A 21,378-nucleotide genomic window follows, 5' to 3' on the forward strand; every position below is an offset into this window, starting at 1 on the left:
ATAAAGTCTCTAAAAGTATGTTTCACCCACAACCAAAACTTTATGGCCACATCGCAATAGAAAAAGAGACTGATATTTCTTCCTGCAGAAGGAACACAAGGAGAAAAGAGAGACCCCCCTTCTTTGGATAGCATCATCAATTAGCAATCTACAATGCAAAAGTTCCTATAACACAATCAAATCCTCCCAATCAAATCGTGCCGCATGCACCCCAAAAAACTTCCTAGCAGCTTTTTGATCCAAAACACATGATTTTTCCAGTATCCAGTTCGACATATCCCTTCCCTTAGTGATCTCCAGGGAAGAGAATTCACATAAACCAAAAAGAAAAGGAATATCCTTAGTTAATACCATCTCTCCTTCTTAGCGTCCAAAAAGTATTTTCCAAAACAACATCTTACAAATCTCGAATTATAGACAATGTAAATGGCTGATTCACAATATAATTGCTATCATATTATAATCACTATAATTCATGTTATATTAAATAATGTTACATAATGTTAAAATCATTAATGTATTTAAATTGTATTGATTTAAAGTTGAATTAAATTATTTTTCCAGAATAAATATAGCATTTAATAAGATAGTTGATTTTGTAGTGATACCAAATGTAAAATTTTTCTCCAAATAAGAAATTATTTTACAAATTTGTCAGAGATTGAAGAATAAATTAATAAAAAAGTTAATAATGATATGATAAGAAATCCTTAACAATTTAAAAAGGTAAGAATATTAATTGTATATCTTAATTCCTATGCCGTAGCCTTAAAGATAAAAAGAGCTGAAGTCTTCGTCCTTGACAGCTCGTTCAGTAAATCTGGTTCCTCAATATTCCGCTTGAAATAAATTTCTCATTTACATTAATGGCACATACAATAAAAAAAAACCAAGAATAAACCTACACAATAATGTGAGTAAATCAAGATATGTATTGGCTCGTTCGGTATCTTGTACGGAAAATGCTGATTGATATTCAGCAACATCCAGAAACAAAGTATGCCAAAACAAAATTTAATCCATTATAATTTTGCCAACAGATGAACGGAAAATATTACTCAGGGCATGTTGAACTTCTCCAGAGGTGTGTTCGCTCCTTACAAGATCAACCAGTAAGTGAAAGAACTGTGGAATATACCGTCTGAATGAATCCTTTTTCAGGCCAGTCAACCCTTGCAATGCTGAGATGACTAAAGATGTCCTAGCAGCTATCTCTTCCTTCTTTGCTGAACTGAGGGGCAATTTTCGGTGTGGCGCAGACAATGTATCATACTTGTGAAGAGTGGAAACAGAACCAGAACAATTTAGGTATATGTCCAATACGTTTTCACACACAGTAACTAACTCTTGTTCCAGGTCTATCTCGTCATGCTCAAAATGGTTCCGGAGATGTAAATTTTGTAAGAAGTTGAGGTGATTCTGGAAGGACTCATTTTCAAAATGAACCATGGGAGGGCCAGATATTTCTAAGATGGAGCAAGCTTTCTGCAACTTCTTCAGTAGGATTGACTCTCTGTTCATCTCACGAGCATGTAAAGCCATAGATGAATATAATTCAATTAGGACTTTGATGCTGGCTGCAGATAAAAATTTCTGGTGCTTTTTGTACATATCAATTGTAACCTGCAAATGGAACACAGAAAAATACCTTCAAACTCGTATCAAGCTTGAACTTTCTTGAAAAACATTCTCGAAAGAAATAAAAATAATGAGTGGATTACAATTTAAATTCCGTGGATGCATGTATAGATTGAATACTAGAAATCTAGTGCTTGTGTCTTAATTGTTAACTAATATACATACAACAAGAGCAATAAGTAAACCTGTGCAATTAGTAGCTGCATAGCAATATGGCTTTTCGTTCTGGAAACAACATAGGTGGCCGTTTGCAGATTGTCATCATCAAATTCATCATTTGTCAAGTCATGATCAGAAGAACTTTCCAAGTCAGTGGAAGGCTGTGAAAAGTGAGGCACCTCGATATTACTCATGGTTCTCAAGACCTTCATGAATCCCGGTACTGTTGACATAGCTGCATCTTTCAAACACAGAAAAATCTCTTTCCATTCCTCTGCTGAAAGCTTGTTACCAAGGTCATCCGTGAGACGCACTAATCCAGCAACTCCAGTACTAGCTGGACCCTGAACAGGACTTCTAATGAACCCCGTCAGTACCGACACCACACCTGGTAGCTGAGACCTCACCTTATCAAAGAAGGTGACAAATATATCTATTAAACATTCTGCTGCTACTGAATAAGTGTCAGAATCCCATGTGCTTCCTTCGGTATGCACAGATACTGAAGAAGGTGAAGACTGGTCTTCTTGTACATTCACCTCTCTCTTTCCAGATACTGAACTATATACAGGGAAAATAACAGAACAGAAAATGCTATTCCAAAACGTGTGGGAGAATAGATGACCATGATCCTTCAAAATGTTAAAAAGCACCTCCAAAGAACTCTTTCTGATAGCTGATCTAGGATCGGAAGTTAGTTTTGATAACCCTGCAATGAAATGTCAGAATATTAACTTCAAGCAGAAAGAACGAGTAATATTTACGGAAAATAAGGCCTGAAATATCCTTAAGCCGATTTAGGTAATTTCACTACTGCAGAAAATGGTGTTAAACCACTAATATATATTTGACTTCTTTACACAAACTGGGAGCTAAAGATACATTTATTTGCTACGTCTAACAAGAGAAAAACAAGCAATTCTGTTGACAAACGCAGCAATCATCAATCAAGATTTCAACTTGAAAAACTTAATACAAAAGCAGCATACCGTGTATAAAGTGCATATTCAATAGAAATGCAAGAAATAACATTTATTTGGAATATCTTGGATTTTACGTCTAATTCAATTCCACCAAATCGGCTTGAAATATGAGGTTTGTATCTTTTACTTATATCTATAATTTTATCGTATATTTATTCAATGTGGGATCCAATACACCTAACACTAAAAATTTGACAACTCAAATATGGGATAAGATATTAATGAGTAGTCCAATAACGGTTTGATAACAAGTAACATGATAAACCTTGCTAGGATAGACTCTAATCTCTTCTTAGAAAGTGATTTTAATCTTAACTCAATCGTACAAAATCGGTTTAAAAAGTAAGGATCTCGATAGGGGATGCCTAACAGAAAAGAATATGTTTTTTGATCCACAAAGATGGTGGCTTGGCCACAGTACAAACTATTTTAAGTCAAATCATCTAAAGGCATATTACCTGATAGCAAAGGATTCCAGAAAGACACATGATCATCGTTATCAGTATGGGCTTGTGAATCTGAAATGCCGTTTGCAACAACTGATGGGCCATCAACACTGATCTTCTTATTGTAAACAAGTCCTCCATCAGCAAGTCTGACTGCACAGAAACGAAGAAATGCAATTGCATTGAGGCTAACATCACTGTTGAATCGGCTATTTGTAAATGTCAAAAGGCATCGGACACAATCGGTGAAGGTCATTGTCTCTGTCTCAGTAATATAAGGAAAAAATTCACGCACTATTTTCTCCATGGTCTCAAATGCTAATAATACAATATTCTTCCGCTCATCAGCTGCAGCAGCTGTGAAAACCTGATAGCCAAAAACATTGCATGAGAAGTCATGATTGTTTCATTGCCTCAATTCACCAATGCTAACACATGACATGTACATTTATGATGCCCATTATCTGAACATGGTGTAAGAGGAAAACTTGCTAAATGAAATAATAACAATATGCTGGTATACTAAACTTGTGTATTATTACATTTAGATTCTTGAAAGCCCTCAATAGTTTAACTGGATATGCATCCTTGATGTCCCTTTTGTTTTGTTTGTATTCATTTTCTTTTGAACAAGCTGTTTTAGTGGGTACAGACTTAGATCAATAATTTAACTATTACCATTCGTTCCTGAAATATATCACTTAGACAACCTAATTTGTCAACAAAATAATAAAATCAAATGTTTCAATGATAATGAATTAAAAACTAGACTACAATTATAAGCATTTCTATCTTCATTGTATCTCTTGTGTATGTAAGTAATCAAATCTATATTTTTCTCCAAAAAAAAACAGTAAACAATCACAAAGTACTTCTCCATTTGTTTCACTTTTGTTAATAAAAACAATTGAGCAATATTTGACAAATTAATTTTTTTTATCAAATAGTTTGAAACCATATCTCAAACATGGGTTTGGGGGAGGTGAGGGGAATCAAGCCAACTTTAACATTACCATAAAAACACTTTTCCAGCCAGATTTCACATTACTGACTCGACTAAGGACCATCTGTGAAATACAACGGACAATTAATTCTCTAATTTCTGTGGTGTTGCTTTTTTGCATAACGATCACGAATGGTCTCAAAAATTCATTCTGAAAGTTGTAATTAGCCAGCTCCTCACGCTCCAAAAATTTCATTGCAAGTTGTCTCAGTGAATCCATTGCAAAGATTGCCACTGACAAGTTTTCTGACAATCCAACCGACACAAAGAAATCTGAGAGAACATTCCATATGCGAGACCATACTAATCTGATGCGGTTCATATTATAATGCCTGCAAATGCAACCATGTTGTAGTCATAACTTAAGTTGGTTTAATGATCACTAGAATTATAATCATAAATGTGCAAGAGAATAACGTAGACTCATCAATTACAAACTATAAAGAACGTGGTTAAGAGGACATGACAATCCCTTTCTTAAGGACTAATAAAGTCAACAAAGGATCCCTTTTCATGGAAGTAGCATCTCCCTCATTTCAAAAGATATACCAATTAACATAATATGTACATGATTTATATTCACTTTGCAAACTCGTATAAAAAAAATGTTACCTAAGAAATCCGAATGAATTTCACAAAGAGAACATCTATCTTAAAAAGGACAAGGAAACTTACGCAATTTCTACTATTTTAGTGAGACCAAATACTCGGGGATCTGTTGGAGACTGTAATTCCGAGATGGAAACTTTGCAAAGTGCTTTGACAAATGCTACTATTGCTTCTCCATTCAGCCGTTGACTATGAGCAAACACATGGTTCAATTCAAAGTTCCCAATCTGGTCCAGTAGATTCAAGTTTGAAATGAAATTATTTATCTGTTCTGTTGTTAATATTGCTGAAGCATTGACACCAATACTTGTACTGTCATACGAACTACCACGAACCACAGCCACCATGGCTGGATTCTGGAGTGTTCCTTTCTTAAAAGAAGAGAAACCTAATGTTTTTGATGCTTTTTCATCGGTTTCATAATTACTTGAATTGAAGAAGGTTGCATCACTTGGAGCACCTTCACCTAACAATTGCAAGTGCTCAATTCGGGAGAGGCAAGTTAATATGTGTTCCCATGCTTCAAACAGATGATCTCCATCTTCAATTGCAATTGATATTATTGCCTGAACAAATAATAAGATTTAAAAGATATTAAAATGACATACATGATATTAAGTGGCTCATTCACATGATAAACACAAAATGTACAAATCAAAGTAATCCATTCATTACTGCTTTTTTGATAGAAGACAAATATGACTAGAAATAGAATGACAATAATATATAGTTTGTTTTGTTAGTAGGATATTAAACATATTACTAGAAGTTGTTGGTATAATATTACATATATTACTATAAGTTGTTAGAAGATTCTAGAGATTTCTTTGTAATTATTACTTTAAGGTTAGAGTTACTATAAGTGGCTCATTCACCACCTTGAGGGGAGTGTTGTTAGTAGGATATTAAATACATTACTAGAAGTAGTTGGTATAATATTAAATGTATTACTAGAAGCTGATAGAAGTTGTTAGAAATTGTTAGAAGATTCTAGAGATTTCTTTAATATTATTACATTAGGGTTAGAGTTCTATATATAGAGGCTGATGTATTGTTTCAAATGCATCAATTGAATAAGAATATTCATTCTTTCAGATTAATCCTTTCAAGTGTATGAAATAGGCAACTGTCATTATAAATGGAAAAGGAGAATATGTTTATGTAAATTATTTGATTTGAGTAATGTTGACAGCCAAATCAAGATTCAGTTACCTTGACAGCATCAACATTTTTTTGTTTCATATCTCCAGCACAATGCAGATACGTAAATTTGGCAACAGATGTAACAAAAGCATCCCTTTGAGTCTGCATGCCCATCACTGCAGTAACATGCACAGCATGTCGAAATCCTTGTAAACATTGAGAAGTAGTTACCCTGTCATCACTCTGGTCAATTGTTACACTGAATGCAGCCAGCATAGGCCCCCAACAAACTTCGACCATAAACCTCAATATAGCCACATCTGTGACAACATGATACACAGATCTGCAATAACAGGTAAATAGAATGTCTAAACTATGAAATGTATAGAAAGATAACATCACTCATGTAATAAATAATGAGCAAATAGCTTAAGCCTTCAAGGAAAAGAAAAATGCAAATATGTAAAGGATGTAAGGTGCAGAGCCAGTACATGACAATAAATATATAACAAACCTTTTCTCTCCAGGTTGGGTCAGCAACATGTATCAAAAGATGCAATCCTCTCATAAATCTGTCAAGAGACAAATTATTTAAATCTAAATCTTTCTTAATATTTTCCCTATAACTTGGTTTACCTATACATCTCACTAATAGACTACAATCTATCTGATATACTCTGCTTATTGGGACTTCGTCAGGTCTTCTCTACAAAAGCTCAAGCCACCTACCATATCTTTTTTTTTAACAATAGCTGCTACCTAATTTTCTCAAGCGCATTCATCCCCAAACTTGTCAGCATGCCATCATAACATTCTAGTATCTTCAAGATTGAAATTTTCACGTTGTTGGCTTTAATGGACCGACATTAAGTCTTGCACAATATCACTAATCTTGAAGTTATGTAGTAAAACTTTCCCTTAAGCTTGAGTGATACTTTTCTATCACAAATAAAACCTGCAACAATTTATATTTCCTCCATCCCACTTTAATACTTTGTTTTACATTTCGCTCTTTTTCCCTGTCATTTTGTATTATAACCAAGATACTTATGATTGTGGTATGGTTTGGTGTTCAAGTTTCATGCCCGTGCTAAAACTTGTGCACCTCTAGCTAAACATCCATTTCATACACTTCATTTCCCTTTACTTAAACAAAAGTCAAGCTTCAACAGTTTATCTCCACCTCTATTGCTTCCCATTTATTTCTTTTCTCAACTCCCCAACCAGGACATATCATCTGCAAAATGCATGCATTATGGCATCTGCCTCATGATATACTAGTAAGTACAATGTGGTTAATTAACCATTTAATTATATGTATAAATCTGCTAAGTTTTATTTACATGTGGTTAAAAGCTAATAAACTTGATTGTATACAGTTATCAATATATGATTAATAGGGTCATGAGATCAATGATACTTTTAATGGTAGTTACTTTGCTTCATGAGTGGTTAATGATGTCATGAGATTATTGACTATCTCACATGGTTAATTACATGTGCAAATATGATTAACTTTGTTTCACAAGTTGTTATACTCTTATGAGGTTATTGACTGTCAGATATGGTTAACTACACTGAAGTTACGGAGATAACTAAGAGTAGTTAACCACTTTCAAAACAAAATTAACTATGTTTAGATACATGATTAACGACTTCTGTTGGTGGATCCGGGGTTTATATTTTTGGGTGTAGGCTAATTGGTACTCTAGTAAGGAAAAGAACAACCAAGACCAAGTTAAAGAGACTGGATTGAAGCTTACCATTAGTTCAGTCCTGTAGACAGACGAAAGTCTTTTGTGGTGCTTCATTTTATGTTCAAATTGAGTCTGTCTGAATGCAAACAAAAAAGAGCTTTTGAGACCTTCTTTAGATGAAAAAGCTGTATATTTCCAATAGAGAAGCTTCAAAAGCTTTTCTAGCTTGTACCTAAACAGGCTCACTCTAATTGTGACACTGTCTTGAGTACAAGCTAGACAAACTCCTTTCATCTCCAACGCCTTCCACAATATATGGCTTTTCCATGTTGATGACTATTCCTTTTAATCATCTAATGTCTCATTAATTCCTCCAATGTCTCTCCATCAATCTTTGAGCTACTGCTACTTCAATTAACCTCCCAAAGATAAAACCAAAATCACTTTCTGTAATAACTTCTTAATTACCCTCTCGTGTAGCTTCATTTTATGGCTGTGCGCTTAATATCTATATAATTAGCCTAGTTTTGTAAGTTGTCCTTGTTTTTATACTCATACATAGGGATTAAGGTACTTCTCTACTCGTCTAGCATTATCCCCAATCTCATGATCTTGTTAAACTACCGTTCGTATCTATATAATGAGCCATTTTGTGCCTTTCTTTTCTACTCCCCTTCATACCTCATGGTACATAATTTGGTCCTCTCTACTATACTCTAGACACTCAATTCAAATGACCAACCACCTCATAGGAAAATCTTTACTCATTATTAAATTCCTTTAACTAAACCTTCTACATGCACTCAAAAGTATGTAAATAAAAAAATCCATTGAAAGATTTCAAGGTCGCACAGCCAAATCAAAAAAGAAACAAAACATTGTGAAAAAGAAAGAGCTTAGCTGGTCCAGTTCTGAAACCAAATGCACTTCCAAACAAATTAATAATAATATAAATAACTTTTGAATATCTTTTTGGTCCCTCAAGTATGTGGTTAGTTTCTTTTACATCTCACAAATTAAAAAATGATTATTTTCATTCCCTAGAATGAAAATAGTCCACTTTTAGCCCTTAAGGTTATTTTAAGTAATCACGAGTTCCCCTAATAGGGACCAAAGGGAAGATATTTCCTAATTAGAGGAACGAAAAAATCACTTCTAATGCTAAAAACCAAAAGAAAATTAGAACCCAGTTTAAGGGATTAAAGATAAGTACAAACCTAAAAATACAAATCCAAACAATGAGCAATGTCTTAGCTTACTCAGATTTTCGCGAACTTGATTTAAATTGCTCCTGAATATGCCGAATGAGAAGCCCATTTGCACCCACTGCTTTTTCCTCACTCTGCTTCCAGTTCACAAGATTGAGTATACCTTCTAATCCTAGCAATCTATTGAAGCTATTTGCTTGTTTATTCTGAGGAGCAGAAGAATCGGCATTCATTTTAATTTCATTTTTAACAATTTGGTCATAAAGTGCCCCGAGATATTCTTCTGCTAAATCCTTTCCATCATCTATTCCTCGGTTGTTTCGAACAAAATCAGCTTTAGTCATCTGGAAGTCATTAACAGAGAATATGCACCACACAAATCAGGTCAAACCTTTATTTGGCATTGCAAGATATCCTTACAATCTCAATTTTGTAAAACAGTAGAACAATACAAGGATTTAAACAATCAAATGATAAGTAGTTTTCAAAATAATTTTAAATGTGATCGCTCATGGTGTTCACCGTGTTTCCCTGACATAGCTAAAATTTAACATAATTACCAGAAGAAGACAAGTAAATGGAAAGAGAAAATTACTGATATTTTCAAAGCCGTATTCAGAATAATGTGTCTAAACCAAATTGCCTTCAAAGGATAATTTTCTATTATTATATTCAAATTTCATCAGTAGAATAGGATGTAGCAATCATTAAATTTTAGTTAAGCCTGATAGAAAAGAAAGCACAACAAGATTGGGCACCAATTAATTCACAGAGCTGATAGTCTAACGGCTGAGCCAAACACATGATACAAAAGATTCAGCAACGTCAAACCTTATCTTTCACCATATTGTTATGAGCATCTGTATTTAGCATTATCACAGAGTAAGCGAGAATGTAGGCAGTGTCTGCACTGCTAAAAGAACTAGGGTTGCATTTACAGTAGCGCTCAGCAAACTTCTCCATGATGCGATCAATTTTTTGTGCCTCACCAGGCAACCTGAAGCCCTGGAGAAAAAACCGAATAGCTTCACCAAAATCCATCTCTTTGAAGTTAAAGGAATCTACATATGCATGCATAACTTTTAGACAAAACTCTTCCCGTTCTCCCAAATAGTCACCAATCTTGGTCTCATCAAGGCCAGCGGTGTTCTTCAAGAACAGTGCCACTTGTTCTGGAGAACTACCAACTTTTTGTTGCTTATCAAAAATTCAATACCCTTTGGAGGTTTTCGATTAAAAAGTGATATGCCTCTCTGCATTTAACCCAGAAAAAAATCAGCACAGAATATGAACATTTGAAGCTCAAGAAGGGGTAATTATGTAAAAATGGAATTCAATGGAGCAGGAGAGATAGAAAAGAAATTGTGCACAGAAACAACACAGGTTTTTGTGTAGGTAAAATCACCAATCATAACTGAATCCTATGCAAGTGTAAGAGGATAGTTTAACATGATGATGATATAACATTAGTCGTCCTCCGAACCAAGTACTGGATACCTGAAGTTCAATTTTATATGCTCGACGTTGCTCTAATGTGGCAGCATCTGAAAATTCAGAATTCACATCAGGATGCAGCTCATGATCAGAAGCATTTCCTTCTTCTACATTTGACATTAGATAAGTTTCGGCATTGCTACTGCTTTCTGGGCTCTTTACTACATCAAAATCTCCTATCCTTATCTGTTGGTCCATCCATGCTCCCATTGACTTAATAATACTGACCAAGCACTTCACAGATTCCTGTCGGAAAGTAATATCCTGTGCTGGAGACAAAGTCGTAGTTGACCCTGTAGGTGGTCCCAAAGCAGTTTTCAGAAGGCCATTGACAATCCTGAAAATATCTGATGGAATTATAAGAGTTTAAATACTAAAACACGATGCAAAACAAAACAAACATAAGTAAATAAAAAACTGTCTATTAGATTCATACTGCAGACCTTGAATAAGCTTTAACTCTTTGAACAGACAATGCTCCAAGTACACCATTTAAACAAATTTCTCAAAAACACAAGCAAGGAAACAGGTATGACCCTAAAACCCAGTGACTCAGTTAAGCCCTCAACATGACATTCTTTCATCCAACTTGTTACAGACATATTTTTATTAGGATAAAAAAATACTCAATATCTCTATATTGATTAAGCAAAAACAAGTTTAAAATCTTTCCATTTATTTCAACATATTGTTACTTCCTTATTCGGGAGAGTTTGATTGTTATGTGATGAGAATGTAATGTTTTCGAGTATTGTCAATAAAATAATTCTTTATTTTCTTATATAGGTGAAGTCTTTCAAATCCCTGTCCACAATAATATCTTACCAGTTTTCCTCTAACTCTCCCTGTTTATTATAGTTTAAATCATGTAGTATCAAGCTCCATACCTATTTTCTCAAGCCCATTTGATATCCTTAAGAGACAGCTTTTATCCTCCTCCAATATATGTTATTCACCACTAAAGAATTACCTGTCAAAGTACCAATATCCAAGTAGCATTCCTAATCAGACACTTCAAAACTAGCTTCTTTACCCATACTAAAAATGTGAGCAATCTTGTTCATTTAACACTACATCCAGGTGCTGATGTACCTGCACTATCTCATTTAATTTGACACTACACTTGACTCACACTGCATGTAATCTTGTGAGTGATCAATGTTCGGTATATGGATAAGTTTTATATTAGTAATAAAAAGCCTAGCACAATTCTCCTTTATATTATATTTCTGATAGAACTAATTGTAATTCAAAATTGTAGATAAACTATTTCAAGAATCCTAATTTGACACCAATTACACCCAAAAATTCAAATCCCTTTGCCCCAATACAAATCCCAAGATACTCCCAAGATATTCCAAGTAGCATTCCTAATCAGAGACACTTCAAAACTAGCTTCTTTGCCCATATCCATCCTAGAAAATGTGAGCAATCTTGCTCATTTAACACTCATCCAGGTGCTGATGTACCCACTCTAGCTCATGTAATTTGACACTATACATGACATGACTCACACTGCATGTTACTTGAGGGTAACAAACTAGCATTAGCAAAAATCTTGTGAGTGATCCATGTTCAGTATATCGATAAGTTTTATATTAGTAATAAAAAGCCTAGCAGAACTGTCCTTTATATTATATTTCGGATAGAACTAATTGTAATCTTCAAAATTGTAGATAAAGTATTTCAACAATTCTAATTTGACACCAATTACACCCAAAAAATTCAAATCCCTTTTATATCAATGAGTTTTATATTAGTAATAAAAAGCCTAGCACAACTGTCCTTTATATTATATTTCGGATAGAACTAATTGTAATCTTCAAAATTGTAGATAAAGTATTTCAACAATCCTAATTTGACACCAATTACACCCAAAAAATTCAAATCCCTTTTATATCAATGAGTTTTATATTAGTAATAAAAAGCCTAGCACAACTGTCCTTTATATTATATTTCGGATAGAACTAATTGTAATCTTCAAAATTGTAGATAAAGTATTTCAACAATCCTAATTTGACACCAATTACACCCAAAAAATTCAAATCCCTTTGCTCCAATACAAATCCCAAGATATTCCAAGTAACATTCCTAATCAGAGACACTTCAAAACTAGCTTCTTTACCCATATCCATCCTAGAAAATGTGAACAATCTTGCTCATTTAACACTACATCCAGCTGCTGATGTACCCGCTCTAGCTCATGTAATTTGACACTATACATGACTCACACTGCATGTTACTTGAGGGTAACAAACTAGCATTAGCAAAAATCTTGTGAATGATCCATGTTCGGTATATCGATGAGTTTTATATTAGTAATAAAAAGCCTAGCACAACTGTCCTTTATATTATATTCGGATAGAACTAATTATATCTTCAAAATTGTCGATAAAGTATTTCAATAATCCTAATTTGACACCAATTACACCCAAAAAATCCAAATCCCTTTGTCCCAATACAAATCCCAAGATACTCCTAGGATTGAAGTTAGTCAGTATTCTTTTTTTTCTATCAATAAATGAAAACAATCTAAAGAAATTTATTAACAAGATTATTCATCGTTTTTTGTTTGGTAATGAAATTTAGTTATTACGTAAGCTTTTTGAAGTATTAGCCCATTTCTGTTCTTGGAAACTGACCACTAACAGCGTATAAGAACAGGAAAATATCACAAAAGCAAGATACCTTTCAAATATGTTTGAAGCATCCACATCACAATCATAGTTGACAAAAATGTCAATAATAATCTGAGGATCCTGAGAAATTTTGTCCAATAAATTGAGAACGGTCATTTTTTGTAGAAAACTAGGCTGAAGAACATTCTCTAGAACTCGAAGGATAAGCATGGGAAAGAACATGCCAATTTCCTTTTTCAAGCCTGATCTGAATTTTGATAACAAGTTCATGAAAATGGAACACTGAAGTTGGAAAATGGCCATTGCGGACAGGGCACTGTTCTTCAATAATGACAAGCAAAGATATTGCTTGATGGCATTGAGAAACCTGCACCGTGTAAAAGAAAAATATAGGTGTCATGAACAATTATTATCAATAATATTGAAAAAGAAAAAGATCCCAGGGAAATAATCTTTTCACAGATGACTAAGTCAATGCCATTGAACACAAACAATAATACTATATGATACTATTTTCACACTCCATCTTAAGTTCAATCATATATATTCAAGAATACCCAAGGCACTCAAGAGACTTAACAAACACATCCGTTAATTATTTATATTCAAGAGTATTACAAAAGTTATTTAATGCCAAAACAACTTAAAAGAGAATAGTTAAAGTACCACTACATTCTAAGACGTAATGAACCTAGCTATACCAATTATGTAGGCCATTTGGACAAAATAAACTTTAAAGAAACTCTTATCTTCTAAAATATTCCTATTTCCAACATTTATTCAAATTTCGAAAAGCAAGTAGTGCCACAGAATTAGACAACTATCTCTTGCATGAAGTAACCTTTATGTGTTACGTGTTTTTATGTAAAACTGAATTGGAGGCAAGCTAAAGATTGTTTGACTATCACGTATTAGTCACGTTGCATATGCTTTATTTCTCAAAAACTCAGGTTCTAAAAACATAGGAATGCAGAGCTAAAAGATGCCATGGATCAATATTATGCTTTTGGACTTCAACAGGGAAAACATCCTGCTTGTCACAGTACTATATCAGGAAAAGTGGGAAGGCAAAATGGATTTTTAGCCCATTGTTGTACTAGTTGTATGAAGTCCAATGTGTAAGAGCTCATTATTCTTGACAGTTTTTTCAAACAGTTTGAGTGGAAGCATCCAAAATAAAACATGCCAGAGATCCAAATTCAAACTCAACAATAAATGTGAGTAATTGTAATCCACTAGTTTCTCTAATTCTCACATCTCTATATAAGTGAAAGTTTCACTTCAAGAAACCCTAAAATAAAATAAAAATTCATCCTGTGTGAATTATGCAAAAAATAGAGATGAAAATTACATTCAACAAATAGTAATTGTAAGAGAATGTGAGTAATTGTAATCCGTTAGTTTCATCACTTCTTATATCTCTGTAAAAGTGAAAGTCTCACTTCAAAAGGCCCCTGAATAGAATAAAAATGTATACTAGACGAAAATTACAATTAACAAATAGTGATTGTAAGAGAATAGTAGGAATAACATTACTTGCCTCTCATTCACGCGCCATACTGAACCACCCGTATCCGTGACTACCTTAAGGAGCTCTAATGACAAAATTTTCCCTCTCAAGAGGATACGATCATCAGGGTTCTGTTGAGATGAGAATTTCATGGACAGTTTGCACAAGTTTTTAAAAAGAAGAAAACCATCCTCCCTTATTTTACTACCATCAGCTCCAGCTTCATTATCCGACTTGTCGGTACCTGTTTCATCCGCTACTTTGGGCAACGGTATTTGGACTTTCTGCACCTCCACATGAAGTGATATTGAAGATGGTTTGAGAGGAGGACCCTCGCTGGCCTCCATTATCTCGTTGATAAAATTTTGGCAAAAGTGTATGGAATTGCCCTCGTTCAAATTCTTATCCGTGAATTCCAAAAGTTCACTGACAGAAACCTTTTTAAGGAAGACATCCATGGAGTCTTCCTCGACTCTGGTGAAAACAATGATCATGATCTGGGCAAGAACCGATTTAGCACAGATCTGATTAGTGCCGTTGACTCCCCCGAGGTACACATTATAACAAGTTCTCACAATTTGAATGAGACTGTCTGCCCGGATCAAAATGCTGGGGGATCTGACAGCCGAGAGCAATACTCTCAGCACCCATAGCTCAACTGTCTCCTCCCCAAGGCCACCCGACTTACAGATAGCATCAATCATATTGAAGACGACGTCGGACTGCGAAGCATTCGAATTGGAAGGGCGATTGATCTCCCCGCGGATAAGGCCGAGAGAGAACAATTTAAAGGTGCATTCAAGAGCAGGCTCAACAACCTTAGGGTATGCAGAGTCAAGCGCGAGAAAGAGAGGTTGAAGGACACTGTCGGCATCTGAAGAGGAAAGGCCCGGAACAGGAGATTGGGTGTCGCCTGAAGACGAGTCAGAGTCAGAAAGGGATTCGAGCTTGTCAAGGATGGATTTGCAGGAAGAGACAATCTGAGAGTGCTTACGCCAGGCGGCGTTCTTGATGATCTTGTCGAGTGATGGACCTACAACTCGGCCGCAGCGAGAAGGACCTCCAAGAGATTGCGATGCGGACATTTTCTTTCAGAGATGAAAAAAACAGGATCATAGAATTTGTTCACATTCACTGATGTGTGTGAACCACGAAAACAACTCAATCTATATGCGTTTCTCCGAGTCCGTTCTCATATTCATTCTCCTATCGCCTGGAGATTTGGGAATTTTCATGCATGAAGCACAATATAAGCATAACTCCCTCATTTGCTGGTTGAGAGACTCTGCCTCCTGAACCTACGTTTGCGTAATTAGGAAAACAATTGTCTAGCTAACCGGGCAACATCTACCACATGGAAAACGGGTTTTTTAGATCCGACCCAATCTCCCCAATTGGTTTGAATTTCAAATTTTAATAATTTAAATTTTGGTATTTTTGTGACAAATTATTCTAAGTTGTTATTCACTTCAAAAAAATTTACTAGTACTCACGTCGTAGAATATTGTTTTATTTTTAATTTTATTTCAAATTTAATTTAACTTTTTAAAAATATACTGTTAAGTGACAATATAGTATAATTGACTATTATTTTACAAGTGGATACCAAATATATGAACAACAGATATAATTAATTTAAATTTTGGTATTTTTTGACAAATTATTCTAATTTGTTATTCTTTTCAAAAAAAATTATTAGTACTAACGTTGCAGAATTTTTTTATTTCAATTTTAATTTAATCTTTTAAAAATATATAGTTAAGTGACAATGTAGTATAATTGTAATTGACTATCATTTTACAAGTGGATACCAGATATGAAAAATAGATATAATTTTTTTTTCAATATTAAATCCAATTTTATTGTTAAACATAAACAATATTTTAAAAATTATTCTATCATATTAGTCACATAATTAATACAAATTTTAGTTTAATTTTCCTTTTTTTTATATATCCTTGCTTTTCGTTATTTTCCTAATTTGATGGTTTTGTTTTAAATTTTTTACTTTATTTTTCACAAAATCAACTTCTTTCCTCTCCGTCACTTCTCCATGCCCTAACCAAAATATCAAATTAAAACATTACATCCTTTACCTTTTCCCAACCTCGCAGTTGTCACAGTTCAGCCGCACGCCCAAGTCCCGACTAACCGCTTCACTCTATCGGCCACCGGCGGTCTGTCGCCAAGAAAGGAAGCTACCGACGCCACAGCCATCTGTCACTTGGTCAGGATCCTACCGCTGGCGGCCACTCTGACCGTAATTTTTAGAAAATAAATTCTGGGCTGCTCTCTTGTTCTTGTGTAGTTGCTGCAACTTGTAGGTTGTTCTCGTACAGAAGCAATATTTCAGAAATTATTTGTTTTGTTGGTTTTTAGTATAGTAGAGTTTTCGTGTTCATGGAAAGGAGTTTTAAGCTGCATTTCTAGATCACATTTTGTAGCCTTTAACTATCGTTGGCCGAGCTTATTTTGGCCTTATATTATGCCTGGCTAATTGCGTTATGTATGTGAGTTCTGTGTAAGCTGATGACCTGTTTTGTACTATTCTCTTCACCCATTAAGAATAGAGTATTCTTATTCACATTTGTTTCTGACGTACTGGGATTAGATATGGCAGGTCCTAGACTCTTTGCCGTTTCATTAAGTTTGAAATTCTATTTGATTACCTTTTCATCATTTATTTATGGATTTCGTCTAAAGTATTAACCTGTCAACTCACCATTTTTGGGATAATCCTGATCACTGTCCGCTTGCTCCCTTGCAGCACATATGAGTATATCTAGACAGCGTACCCTTGGTGGCGGGGGTCATCATGTGTTGGATTACTTGAAGCGCATGCAGGCAGAAAATCCTTCTTTCTTTTATGCAGTCCAGGATGACAATGATCTCTCGTGTGGTAATATATTTTGGGCTGATGCAACATCTAGAACAAACTACTCTTATTTTGGAGATGCTGTTATATTTGACACGACCTACAAGACTAACCGATATAGGGTGCCATTTGCCTCTTTCACTGGGTTGAACCACCATGGACAACCTGTGTTATTTGGTTGTGCATTGATTCTCAATGAATCTGAGTTATCATTTATATGGCTATTCAGGACTTGGCTTCATGCCATGTCTGGCAGTCACCCTGTCTCCATTACAACAGATTTTGACCCTTCAATACATGTTTCTGTTGCCCAAGTTCTCCCTTCAACTCGCCACCGGTTTAGTAAATGGAGCATATTTAGAGAAACCCGAGGCAAACTGGCTCATTTATATCAATCACATCCTGCTTTTGAAACTGAATTCAAGAAATCCATTCACGAGAGTGAGACTACTGATGAGTTTGAATCTTATTGGCATTCACTCTTGGAAAGATTCTGTGTCATGGATAATGAATGGCTTCAGTCAATGTACAATGCACGACAACATTGGGTTCCTGTCTACTTGCGGGATAGTTTCTTTGGGGAGATATCTTCAAATGAGGGAAATGAATCTTTGAATTTTTTCTTTGATGGATATGTGAATTCCTCCACCACGCTACTGGGATTGGTTAGACAATACGAGAAAGCTGTATCAAATTGGCATGAAAGAGAATTAAAAGCAGATTATGAGACCACTAATAGTAGTCCAGTTTTAAAAACACCATCTCCTATGGAAAAACAAGCTGCGAGTCTTTACACGAGAAAGATATTCATGAAATTCCAGGAAGAGTTAGTAGAGACTCTTGCAAATCCTGCTACAAAAATTGATGATTCAGGAACCATCACTACATATAGAGTTGCCAAATTTGGGGAAAACCAAAAATCTCATGTTGTGACTTTTAATTCTCTCGAGACAAAAGCTAGTTGCAGTTGTCAGATGTTTGAATATTCAGGAATTATTTGTAGGCATATATTGACAGTCTTCAGAGCTAAAAATGTTCTCACTCTTCCATCACAGTATTTGTTGAAACGCTGGACAAGAAATGCTAAAACTGGTACATTGTTAGAAGAACATGCATCTGAATTGCCAAATAGTTCTCACGAGTCTATAACAGTTCGTTATAACAATTTGCGTCAAGAAGCAATTAAATATGTGGAAGAAGGGGCAAAATCAATCCAAATCTACCAGGTTTCCATGAGAGCTTTGCAAGAAGCAGCTAGTAAGGTTTGTACTGTAAAAAATCAGATTACTGGAACAGCAGAGGGAACTATAGTAACCAATGGAAGCAGTGGGGGTTTGCTTGCAGCAGATGAAGATGCTCCAACCTATCAGTCTATGGTTAGTTTCTTTGACCTTATGATTTTTTCCTCAGATCATAAACTCATTTGGTTCTCACTAGAACAATTATGTACACAAAATCTTTCCTGATGGCTCATGGTTAGGATAACTGTACAAGTTTTTGTGTCAACAAAATAAAATGTATCGAATTAGGGGGTGGGAACATTTTTCCCCTTAAATTGTACTACCTCCAAGCTGGCTCTTGAAGATCATGCTTGGTGTTTTCTAGGTAATCCTTTTCAATCTAGTATGTAAATAACATTCATTTTGATCTTCTATAAAGTGCTACCACCAAATTTAACCCTGTCTCAATTAATCGTTAAACTTTACGTAATGTTCTTGTGAGGAATATTCGCAATGTATCGAATTAGGGGTGGGAACATTTTTCCCCTTAAACTGTACTACCTCCAAGCTGGCTCTTGAAGATCATGCTTGGTGTTTTCTAGGTAATCCTTTTCAATCTAGTATGTAAATAACATTCATTTTGATCTTCTATAAAGTGCTACCACCAAATTTAACCCTGTCTCAATTAATCGTTAAACTTTATGTAATGTTCTTGCGAGGAATATTCGCAATGTTTTCTCAATACATTCTTAAATGTTCAAAAGATTTTCACAAATGAATTTGATTATATGTCACTTAGCTTTTCCCTTGTTGAGCTAAATGGTAGCTAAACAGAAGAATCTATTGTAATATTTTGGAGATTTAACAGTTTGGTACAAATTTAATGCTGGTGATGCCATTTTACGGAAGGATCAAAATTTATGAAGGCTGATTGCATTTCCCCCTTAAACATGCGTACAATTTATTTATACGATTTTAGGGGAATAATTTGAATTTTATGCGTTTCGGTTATAACATATTTGTTGGTGTAAGATGAAATTTTTTTATTTTTTATTTCTTTTAAGACTATGGTGATCTCTTTTCTCATCTCTTAATATTTTAAGAAGTTGAAATTACCTTTCCAGTCAGTTTAAATTGAACCTTCTGAAATTGAGGCTGTTGTCATGACTTGAGTCTGACATAGGGTAATAGGAACGGCACATGATCTTGATACCTCCTTGTTTTTGTGCTTATTCTACTAATGCTTTAGTTGAATAAAGGTTTTATGTGTATTTGCACAAGTGTATGCACCTTTAATACATGTTCTGTATTGTTGTTAATACACATGGCATAATAAAATTTTACCTTTGGATCCTCTGCAGTGTGCAGAGAAGCTAAAGAAAATCCAAGAGTTGACTGCTGAGTTAGAAGTTGCAAATCAACGATGCGAAGTGTATAGAGCAAACTTGCTAGCTGTGCTAAAGGATATGGAAGAACAAAAGTTAAAGCTATCAGTAAAGGTCCAAAATGCAAGGCTTAGTTTGAAAGAATGACTGCAGTGATTGGAAAGGCTTTAAGGTATATGCTTATGTAATGAGGATCTCATGAAGACATCTAGCATCATAGAATATTTGAAGAAGGAAGAACAAGAGAAGGAGACTACTCAAGAGAGAGAACAAGAGATGGAGCTAAAAATAAATTTATAAAATTTGGAATTATTTTTAGAAAATGTGATGAAAAATATTTTAATAGTTTCTAGAAGGTTGTAAGATATTCTAATGAAGAATGAAGTGAAAATATGCATGAAGCTGCGTAGTCATAGTCACTTCATTAATGAAGAAGTTGTGCAAGTTTATGAATTTAATTACTTCATTAGTGATGAGGTGGTAACTACCTCTGGACATCACCATCAAAGAATTTTGGCCTTGAAAGGATTTTCTCATATACTACACACTTAAAAGGAGAATTAGAGTTTTGTGAGAATTTAGTCGTTAGCTTTAGGTTATTATCTTGAAGAGTATATTTGTGGAGAATAATCTTTGTATTTATTCTTGCCTCAACCGAGGTGAAATGTTATAACATGATTCCTTTTCTTGTTCATTCTTTTTCAGTTTACATTTTGTACCTCAAAAAGGCTCCCAAGCAAGGATTGTTATATGAAGATAGAAGAACCATTCAGATCTTTGGGTACTATGATGCATATTGGGAATGTTTGCTTGTTGATAGACAATCTATTACTGTATATTGTGTTTTCTTGGGATGAAATATTATTTCATAGAAAAGTAAAAAATAAAATGTAATGAAAATATTGAAAATATAAAAATCATGATGGATTGTAATTATGTCCAAACACTAGTTGATTGATATAAAGTTAAAGATGGAAGGAAGTGATAAGATAATTGATGCACCTTGTATAAATAGATTGTGGGTTCATTACGATTTTTGCCAAGTAAAAGACTTAACGTAGGTTACAGAGTGAGATTGATTACTAGATATATGGTTGATTCAAATATCTATCATTTGCTTGTATCTTAGAGAATATTGAGGTATGTTAAGAAAACTTTAGGATGTGAGTTATTGTTTTCAAAACATGGTAGAAAAATTTATGATAAAATAAGAATAGTATAAGGTATATGTTTATGATGTGTGGAGCACCTATTTCATATTATTATAATAAGAAGTTGGTGACATTGACTTCATGTAAGACTTATACGTTGCAACCTTAATGAGATATTGTCAAGGCATGTAATATATTGCATAAAATTTACCATCCAT

At 34.4% G+C, this 21,378-nt stretch overlaps 2 protein-coding genes across 5 annotated transcripts; one reads left to right on the plus strand and one right to left on the minus strand.

Moving 5' to 3' along the window:
- Positions 1-776: 776 nt before the first annotated feature.
- Positions 777-15,614, minus strand: LOC114194716 (brefeldin A-inhibited guanine nucleotide-exchange protein 1-like). The gene is given in 12 exon segments (XM_028085089.1): positions 777-1,623; positions 1,824-2,506; positions 3,239-3,593; positions 4,240-4,561; positions 4,905-5,404; positions 6,051-6,324; positions 8,938-9,230; positions 9,718-10,073; positions 10,076-10,139; positions 10,384-10,717; positions 13,069-13,386; positions 14,560-15,614. Coding segments are annotated over 12 exon segments (5,163 nt in total). The 3' UTR covers positions 777-1,014.
- A 950-nt stretch (positions 15,615-16,564) lies between these two features.
- Positions 16,565-20,939, plus strand: LOC114194652 (protein FAR1-RELATED SEQUENCE 9). 4 transcript variants are annotated; one of them, XM_028085005.1, is made up of 4 exons: positions 16,565-16,853; positions 17,297-18,780; positions 19,986-20,181; positions 20,715-20,939. In XM_028085005.1, the coding sequence occupies exons 2-3, from the start codon at positions 17,302-17,304 to the stop codon at positions 20,154-20,156; spliced, it is 1,650 nt and encodes a 549-aa protein (XP_027940806.1). In that variant the 5' UTR covers positions 16,565-16,853; positions 17,297-17,301; the 3' UTR covers positions 20,157-20,181; positions 20,715-20,939. The 4 variants fall into 4 exon arrangements, with proteins under 4 accessions (XP_027940806.1, XP_027940804.1, XP_027940805.1 ...); XM_028085003.1 differs by lacking the exon at positions 20,715-20,939 and having other exon boundaries at positions 19,986-20,703; XM_028085004.1 differs by lacking the exon at positions 20,715-20,939 and having other exon boundaries at positions 16,565-16,849; positions 19,986-20,703.
- The last annotated feature ends 439 nt before the right edge of the window (positions 20,940-21,378 follow it).

The sequence above is a fragment of the Vigna unguiculata genome, chromosome 8 (genome assembly GCF_004118075.2).
Source record: "Vigna unguiculata cultivar IT97K-499-35 chromosome 8, ASM411807v1, whole genome shotgun sequence".
In the NCBI taxonomy this organism is placed as follows: domain Eukaryota; kingdom Viridiplantae; phylum Streptophyta; class Magnoliopsida; order Fabales; family Fabaceae; genus Vigna; species Vigna unguiculata.